Genomic DNA, 9729 nt, shown 5'->3' with positions numbered 1-9729 from the left:
ATCACATAACCTGGGTATTTAGAGAAGGTAGGGGTTAGCTAAAGATATTCCTGCATATCCATACAAGACCCAAGTAGGCGGGTTGAGGTCCTACAAGGTACCCACTACTCGGAGTACCCTCTCAAAAGGAAAAAAATGGTGTGGTGTGTTTGAACACACCTATACCACGGGTAGGTGTAGCGGAGTCGATTATTTATGTAATCAAGGCATTATTTGGAGAAAGATTTCATTGCGAAAGCCTGTCCTTCTTCAAGTCCAGGTCATCTAGTCGGGGTCGACCACAATTCCCCAAGAAAGAAATAGATAGAATTTCACTAATTGGAAGGAAAATGAGGTGAACGGAACTTGAACAACTAGAGTTCCAATCCTATTGGGGATAGTAACTTCTTAGAAAAATAAGGACGAGACTCGTTTTCAAGTGGAATTCGAAGATTAGTCTTTCTCGCCTGGGGGGCAATCACTTTTAGATCATGGCTTGTAAAGGTTACGATAGCAAGCCTCTCTCCGGCCGGAGAGCGTCCAGGACAAGGAGCAAGAAAACGGATGCTCAAATGCCGTTAAGTTTAAAGCGCAGCTTTAAAGGGTATAAGTTGCGGCACTTTAAGCAAGAAATACGGAGCGACGGCTTTGGCAAGTCACATAGGCGTTAGGAAAAGGTGTAAAATATATCAGATGCTTGCTCATTTCATGAATCTATCCTAGGGTAACAAAGGGTTTAGTTAATGGAGATATTAACTCTTCCAGGAACCAATAACACGTAAACCATATCAAACCAATCCCAATGGACAAACCCTCGATCCACTCCTAGCTCTATAATCCACTCGTCTCCCTCAGTCCCTAAGAGCCCTCCTCTCCTGGGCCTAAGTAAGAAATCTTCTTTTCAGTCGAGCTCAATTGCATAGAACCTGCTTCGTACTTTCCAGCCTCTTTCACTCCCTCTCTCGCTATTAGTTAGGGAAAAGCCCTAACTAATAATAGATAAAACTAGCAAAAAGGGGCTGCTAGTTGTAGCATGATAGCGTAGCGCCAGCAAAGTGCTTTACAAAGGATGCTCAACCCCCCTTATCAATTATTTTTTAGTATTTTTTATTTTTAGAAACTTTTTTTATTATTTTTCCGCTAGTGGCTCGACAGGCATTCACCGTCAACAAAATGGAATATGTTCTAGTATACTTAAACCAAGAATGTGGCATGCCCCTATTTGTATTATCACATTTCACACTATGCTTGGTTCTTTTGCGTAGTGTCATAGTATGGATAGAATACTTAGTTAGACTAAGGCTGGGCTGCCCCTGCTCAGGCATTACCGAAACAGCAGAAATGTCATCTACCTTTCCAATGGAATCTTTGACCCGTTTTTTTTTCGCTCCGCTCGTGCGTGGCACTCCTTGCTCGCGGAGCGGCATACCGAAAAAAGAAAGGTTTTGAAAGCCCTGATCCACTCACACCATCTAGAGGTGAAACCAAACTGCTGCAGCAACTTCAATATATCATAAGATATCAAATTAGATATCTCTTCCCTCACCTTCGGCAACCCTTATACTTTCTCGAGATGCAAGCAGAGGTCAAGAGAGGCGTGGTAGCACAAAAGAAGTCCTATATAATAATGAAACCTAGTCTGCTGGTTGCTTGTCATGAGCGGTGGGGAGGTAGGCGAAGGTAGCTTGCTTCTCTTCTCCTGGGCTACCTACACATGTTATTCGCGAAGAAAAGGCAGCGAGCGGTTATTCGCTTAGTAGAGCTACCGACCGCCGGACGACAACCGCTTATTCATATTGTTATCTGTTTCACCGAGAGTGAGGCTTTCCCACGGTAATGGAAAGGTCAGCGGAATGCGTAAAGGAATGCGCAATCAAGCATGCCTCAACTAGATAAATTCATTTATTTTACACAATTTTTTTTGTTATGTCTTTTCTTCCCCTACACCTGCTCGGTCGGAGATAGCTGCTACTTACTTACGATTACTCGACGGCCTCAGAGACCGAACTGATCTATTAACATCTACCTTATCTATGGGGTCTCGATCTCGAACTCAAACTGATGCCTAACTGCCTGAATCTCTGCTTCCTTCTACTACCAGCAGGCTAGCCTTAGTTATATTCAAAAAGGAAAAGGCGCTACTATACAATACATTAGTAGGGTAGGCTTTGCTAACTCAGCCACTTACTTCTACTAATGGAGAACACCTCTTCCCGGGCTTCTGGCTTTAGTTTACAAACCTACCTGTCTTTCTTTTTCTTCCTTGACATTCATGAGTAAGATCTTGTGGTAGACTGCCCTCCCGGGAGGCACTTGGCAACTCACTCATGTAGGGAGGGAAAGGGCTTCTCTTTCTATAGGAATATAGACCTATCTTATTTCCACTCCTTTCCTTTAAGTGATCTTATTTCGGGGATTGATCGGTCTGCACCACAAAGATGATTGTAGAAAGATACCAGGATTATACTCAAAAGACTTGCTTTTGTTGTTCCTATTCCTTATCATATTACCTATTATCTTTTTTAGGAGTGTCGATTGGGAATACTCCTGCTCATCTTCCAACTCCTTTAATCCCACAGCACTTCTATATGGAGAAGAAAGATAGGCTTACCATGTTCCATCAATAGCACCTAACCTATGCCGATTTTGGCTGACCGTGCTCAACCCCGGTGAACTCATGCGGTTCCGCTTGGGGCGGGCTCAACTATCTCACTTGAAGAAAGATAGACTAGGGAATATAAATAGAAGATAATCATGGTACAATCTATCATAAGAAAACGCAAGTTTCCGGCCCTTCCTACGATGATTGTTTAAGTCGCAGTACAAGATGAGTTCCCATTTGAAAAATCCTTTATCTATTAGGTACGTTGCCCTTCGGGCCCTCAAAGAGGAACCATCACTATCTTTTTGTTAGGAATTTTGTCTATTTTATTCTTTCTTCGGGATTCAACGGCAAAAAGTCGACTTGAGGAGGGGCTATATGGGATATCTATCTACGGGGGCCTGCACTTTATTATAGGGAAAGGGGGGAAAGACGAACTTCATTCGGTAGCAGCATTCTTGAAGACTTTCCCTGCTCTAGAACAATAGTAAGTAGTCAGTATAGCCAGTAGTTGGCCTTAAGCCTAGCTGTGTTACGGAATCATGAGGTTTAGATGTGCATCCGCTATACTGTACGGGCTGTCGATATGCGAAGTTTGTCTATGACTCTGGGGACATCGTGGTGCCACCGTAGGCCACGTTGTGCTATCATGAGCATGAGCTTGGGTTCCGCTATGCTTGCGACGATAATAGCTATAAGGTGGTGTTTGGTTTTAAGAAAAGGAAGGCGAGGAAAAGAGTGGAATGGAGGGAAAGGAGAAGAGAGGAGTGGAAGAGAATAGTGAAATTAAATTTCATTATTTGGTTCGACATAAAATTTAATAGGGAAAGGAATTGTAAATTTTTTTGGACAAATTTATCTTTTGCCTTAAATATTAAATTATCTATATTAATAATAAAATATAATTTAATATTAATACCAAACTTTTTTAATTTCAAAAAGTTCTAAAACAATTCATGATTTATATTTAATATAAAATATAAAAAAAATTAATATCTTAAACTATTTAATATAATTAAAGCTGGTCAACATAATTAGCACATGCAATTGGATCACGCTAGCTCAATATTGGTGTGCTTGAAATTTGCATGCAAGGAATTTGTCTTCAAATTTACCTCTTCAAAGTTGAATGCATGCATGTGTATTTGAATTTCAATTTTGAATTTTTCAACAGATGGCGTGTAAGGATCGCCTTAAGCTTGCGGTCCAAAATCCGGTGAAATATCCGCCATTTCCATGAGCAAATATTGAAAAATCATGAATGAATTGCGGATCGACCATTCATAATGGCCAAAGACCATTCAACTTCTTCAATGATCCCCAACCTCACCATTTGGCATTTAATTGCATGAACAAAATTGTCAAAGAATTTTGCTATTTCATTATCACGCTTTTACCGAGCAATTATTTTGCCCTATTTTCTTTAATGTTTTCCCACATTCAAGTCAATTTTTCAACATGTAGAAAATTTAGCACCTGTTGGTCGGGTTAGACTTCTTTTTATCGCGGTTTAAAAAAATTCAAATATTTTAATAATAAATTTAGCTATTGAAAATTATATTTAAATAATTTTTTTTCAGGGAACAATAATGGAATTAAAATTTATGTGGTTAACAATACTGATTATTGATGAAAATTAAAAAATAATGGTTTAATTGAAACAACTTTTTCAAGAAAACAAATTTACCAGATTCCATGTGTATAAATTTGTTGAAACAGATAGTGAAAATATATAAGATTTTCTTATTTCCCCAAGCCTTTTGGTTTTCAAGCATCTATATTTGGCTAGTCACCCGAATGTAAATCTTGAGGGAGATAGAAGTATTATAATAAGCTCACATTATTTTCAAAAAATAGAGATAAACAAAGAGATTGGGCAATTAATCAATTAATTCTTATGTATTTTTTTCACTTATGTTTGTTTAACCATATTTGCTATTAAGGTTGGTTAAGATAAATTTTATTTCAATGTTTTACCCAAGATACATAAAATGACCAAATTATCCAAAGATAATGTGATAATATTCCTATATCTAACAATCTAGGTATTTAGTTTTGTGACTTACAACATGACATCCAATAAATTACATGAGTCTTATGCCATAAAAATATTTTGTTAGTTTAACTAAATCTTAATAATCATTCTAATAAATTTGTTTTGATACATTTTTTAGAAATTATAAATTTTGTATAAAATTCAAAAATTCTGAACTTAAAGTAAATTTTTTGGTATTTTGGTACTTTTACCTTATAAGAGTAAATAATCAATTTAAAATTATGACAAAGCAATCTTTTTAGTCAAATATGATAAAAAAAATTAAAGTCACAAAACAAATCAAGGTAGATTTAATTAATTACTTCTCAAACTTCTTCTTTATTTGAATTTTCTTAAAAATAATGTGAATTTATTATAATTATTTTCTTGAAGTGGGGTGGGTTTACAAAAATTGTGGTATGAAAATATCAGCATTGTAAATGAAAAAAAATGAGAAAAAAATGGTCACATTTCGTCATTTAGCAAAATGATTATATAGATACTTTTTGAATAATTACGCCTAGATAAAAATAATTTGATCGCTACAATAAAAGACATAGTTGTCGTAAGAAGAGACGATGTCACTATTTTTTAAAACAACTATATATATTTATAAAAATTGTACAAAACCACGTAAGTGCTTTAATTTCCCCTTAAAACAATTAAAAAATCAATTGAAGATTCAGATCCATTTTTTCTTTTTTTTCAATAGTACAAATGGAAGAAAAATATATCTACAAAGCTCACAAAAGACCCGTCATCCTTTTATCAATCAACCATTGTATTATATATTCATGTGAGAATCTGAATAGTCACAAAAATCGCTCGTGGCATAGAGCAATAGTCACCATTCATTTCGCATAGAAAACGTCGTCATTTTGTTTATAAACCAAAAACTTATTATCACTTATTTGTCACCGGCCTAAAGAGTGGTTTTCAAATAGTATTATTTGGTTGGTTCCGAGTTTGAATCCTAAAACTAATGGAAATAAGGATTTAATTTGAACTTTGTCTACTATTCTATCATTTAAAGAAAAATAAATAAAATATATATTATCACAAATTTAAATTATCCATTTATAAGGAGAAACATAAGAATCATGGCTGATTTTGTCAATTTATGTGTAAACAGTCAAAGACGCCGAGATAAAATTACTAAGTAAAAAATTATAAATTTATCACACTAAAAGATGTTATCAATTTATCTCACTCAGAAATAAGGAGACAATTTTCGGATTTTGAACGGCTGAAATAGCTCCATTGATTTTAACATCTAGAGCGTACAACATTATTGCACGGAAACACCACAAATTGAGTCCCCCACATGAACTGTCGAGTCTCACATTTTCAACAAAAATCATAAACATTAAAGCGGAATTAATTAAATAAAAACATAATTATTTCATTAAATATGATTTCATCCTTAACCTCAGTATAAGAAAATTAGTTAGACATACTTAAATAGGGAGCAACAAAACAAATAAAACCCGTCATGGAGAATTAAGTTACTGCTGCTGCCACTATTCTTCTCCTTTTCTGCCTTGCGTCTGCCTTTTTTCTTCCCCTTTGGCGGCTCCCTCTCCTCTTCGTCCAAAAGCCAAAAGCCAAAAGCCAAAAGGCTGCTTATAGAATCTTCAAAATGGACCCCACCTTTTCAATTCTAAAGCCAAAAAGGCTTTGGCCTTTTATTTGTTTTTGCTCTCACCACTTGCTATTTAGTTGCATGAACAAAATTGTCAAAGAATTTTGCTATTTCATTATCACTCTTTTGCGGAGCAATTATTTGGATTAATATCCATGATCTGAACACTCTTGATCTTTTATAAATCTTATACCATCTGTGTTTTAGTGTTAGTGTAGGATTAAGATTTAATTTTTTTTCTTTTTAATTTATTAACCACTAATTGTGTTAATAAAATCTGTTCATATAAAGACCAGATAAAGAGAGAATCATGATTCCAATTATTTTATCCTATTGTCTTTAATGTTTTCCCACATTCAAGTCAAATTTTCAACATGTACAAAATTTAGCACTTGTTGGTCGGGTTAGACTTCTTTTTATCGCGGTTGAAAAAGTTCAAATATTTTAATAATAAATTTAGCTATTGAAATTTATAATTAAATAATTTTTTTTCAGGGAACAATAATGGCAATAAAATTTATGTGGTTAAGAATATTGATTATTGATGAAAATTAAAAAATAATAGTTTAGGTGAAGCAACTTTTTCAAGAAAACAAATTTACCAGATTCTGTGTGTATAAGATTTTCAACACTAAAAATGTGAGTTCCTGATATCATATATAAATATGTAAAAAGGGAAGGGAAGGTATATGAAAGATAAATTGAAGTGAAAGGAGGAAATGGAAGGTGAGAACACAAAACCAAAGATACTTATCTTTGGGGGTACTGGATACCTCGGTAAGTATATGGTGAAAGCAAGTGTTTCTTCTGGTCACAAAACTTTTGTTTATGCTCGACCTGTTACAAAAAATTCAAGACCCTCCAAGCTGGAAATCCACAAGGAATTTCAGGGTATTGGCGTCACCATTATTGAGGTTACTTCATTACTCAATTATCTCGATCTCCTTTGGTTTTGTTTCTTTTTTTTTTCCTCTTTTTTTCCCCCTTTAAATGCACGCACGAAATTCGAACCTCAAACCTCTTATACTTCTTTTTATGAGATTAATTTTGTGTTGATCTAATTGGAGCCCTTCGATATTATTTGTAATAATACTGTTGAAATTAAAACAGGGAGAGTTGGACGAGCACGAGAAAATTGTATCTATACTTAAGGAAGTAGATGTGGTGATATCTACTGTAGCTTATCCTCAGTTTCTTGATCAACTGAAAATTGTTCATGCCATCAAAGTTGCTGGTAACATCAAGGTATTTGATTGAGCTCTTTCTTTTTTTTAAAAAAAAACAAATCATGTTGTTGTTTTTTTTTTTTTTGGGGAGAAATTGAAATATAGTTTGTTTGCTAATTGGAAAATATTAGAAACTTTTAAGTGTAGATGTCCACATTTTGTAAATGTAGATTTAAACTAGGCAATAGTAGTTAGTCATAAACGATGTAAAAATATATACGAGAGCTACTTAATTAGTAAAATACCTAAAATCACAAACTTTAATTTCGTATTTGTGTCTTGGTAACCTTTTAGTGTCTTTTTACAATTCAGTGATGAATTGCTTCAAATTTGTTTATATAGAACAGATCTTAAACACACTATGTTTTGGTTGCTAGAGGTTTCTTCCATCTGAGTTTGGATGTGAAGAGGACAGGGTGAGGCCTCTGCCCCCTTTTGAAGCTTACTTGGAGAAAAAACGAATAGTAAGAAGGGCAATAGAAGCAGTTGAAATTCCCTACACCTTTGTCTCAGCAAACTGTTATGGTGCTTACTTTGTGAATGTCTTGCTTCGTCCCTTTGAGCCACATGATGATGTTGTTGTTTATGGAAATGGTGAAGCAAAAGGCACGTATACTTTCCCAATGCACAAGTACTCCACACATTGAAAAACAATTTACACTTAAAGTTCATTTGTTGAATATCTTTATGATGTTATATCATCTATTTATCTATTTCAGCTGTCTTTAATTACGAGGAAGATATAGCTAAATGTACAATCAAAGTGATAAATGATCCAAGGACATGCAATCGAATTGTGATTTATCGACCGCAAACAAACATTATATCACAGCTTGAATTGATCTCCCTTTGGGAACAAAAGACTGGACGGAGTTTCAAAAGAGTTCACATTTCTGAGGAAGAACTAGTAAAGCTATCTCAGAGTAAGAATTTTGATTTTTTATTTAATTGTTTTTATAAAATTATTTAGTTTTATAAAAAGTCATAAAAGGATAAAATCACTACAAGCAGGAGCGGAACCAGAATGATGTTCTATTCCATTGGGCCAAAGTGTAAATCTAGTGGGGTCAATACGTGAATTTTTTTTGTTAAATTTCAAAGCAGACCCTCATCGTTTATAAATTTTTTACCATAACCATATATGTTTCTTGTGTTAGATATTTATCACTAATTTGAATGTTAATTGTTTGAAGTTAGTATTTAACTAAGGGTATCATACCCCACAGTCTATTATTAGATAATTAAAAAATTAAGAAAATGAGATAAAAACTATTTAATTGTGCCAGTTTGCATATGATGTCACAATAGAATAATTTTTCTTATTAAATGAAGTTAATTCATAAAGTGTTTCTCAAACCTAAAAGTATTTATTTAATGTTAGGGTGATTTAACAGCTTTAATTTTAGAATTTTTTTAAATTAATAAAATTAGTTACCACATTGTAAGAAAAATTACTATCTTCGCCTCTGCCTAATTCCACCCTTGACTATAAGATTTCAGAGGCCTCAATCTTTCTGACATCTCATTTATTTTCAAACTTAATTAATACTGTTCATTACAACCTATCCATTTTCAATTGTTGCAGCCTTATCACCTCCAGAAGACATACCAATATCCATTATACACAGCGCACTTGCGAAGGGTGACTTGATGAACTTTGAACTTGGAGAGGATGACATTGAAGCTTCAATGCTGTACCCTGATTTTAAATTCGCCACAATCGATCAACTTCTTGACATTTTTCTCATTGACCCCCCAAAGCCTGCACGTACGGCTTTTGAATAAGCAGCTTAATTTATGTAATTTTCGACTTTAATTAATTATGTTTCCAAAACTAGTCCTATCCTTGTTTTGTGTCAATAAATCAAAAGAAAGAATAACAGAACATGCATGGAACTCCATGCATATTTTTAAGCATTTATATATTTTTACTCTATAGAAAAATGCCGTGATGTTAAAATAATAATAATAATAAGTAGAAAACATAACTAATCACGATATAGTTTATACTGAAAATAATACATTATCAAAGAAATATTGAAAAAATAATTCATCCTTCAAAAGAAACTTATCATACTCTTCCATTTTGATCTTTCCCCCTTTAAATTCAATGATATAAAATAATTTTAGATTCGGTTCCCAAAAATTGAGGGAGCAGAAGGCAGGTGTTGGAGCAGGGGTAGATAGTGGGCTAAAATAATTAAAGTGGAAACTATTTTTGATCAATAATATTTGATCAAAGATA

General features: G+C 34.1%; 1 protein-coding gene across 1 annotated transcript; it reads left to right on the top strand.

The window, feature by feature from the left end:
• The first annotated feature begins 6977 nt into the window (after nt 1-6977).
• Nucleotides 6978-9269, top strand: LOC18049361 (eugenol synthase 1). The gene is made up of 5 exons (XM_006441472.2): nt 6978-7172; nt 7369-7503; nt 7862-8090; nt 8204-8407; nt 9070-9269. The coding sequence occupies exons 1-5, from the start codon at nt 6978-6980 to the stop codon at nt 9267-9269; spliced, it is 963 nt and encodes a 320-aa protein (XP_006441535.1).
• The last annotated feature ends 460 nt before the right edge of the window (nt 9270-9729 follow it).

This window comes from Citrus clementina, unplaced genomic scaffold, assembly GCF_000493195.1.
Source record: "Citrus clementina cultivar Clemenules unplaced genomic scaffold, Citrus_clementina_v1.0 scaffold_3, whole genome shotgun sequence".
In the NCBI taxonomy this organism is placed as follows: Eukaryota; Viridiplantae; Streptophyta; class Magnoliopsida; order Sapindales; family Rutaceae; genus Citrus; species Citrus x clementina.
This window is presented reverse-complemented; position numbering and strand designations above follow the sequence as displayed.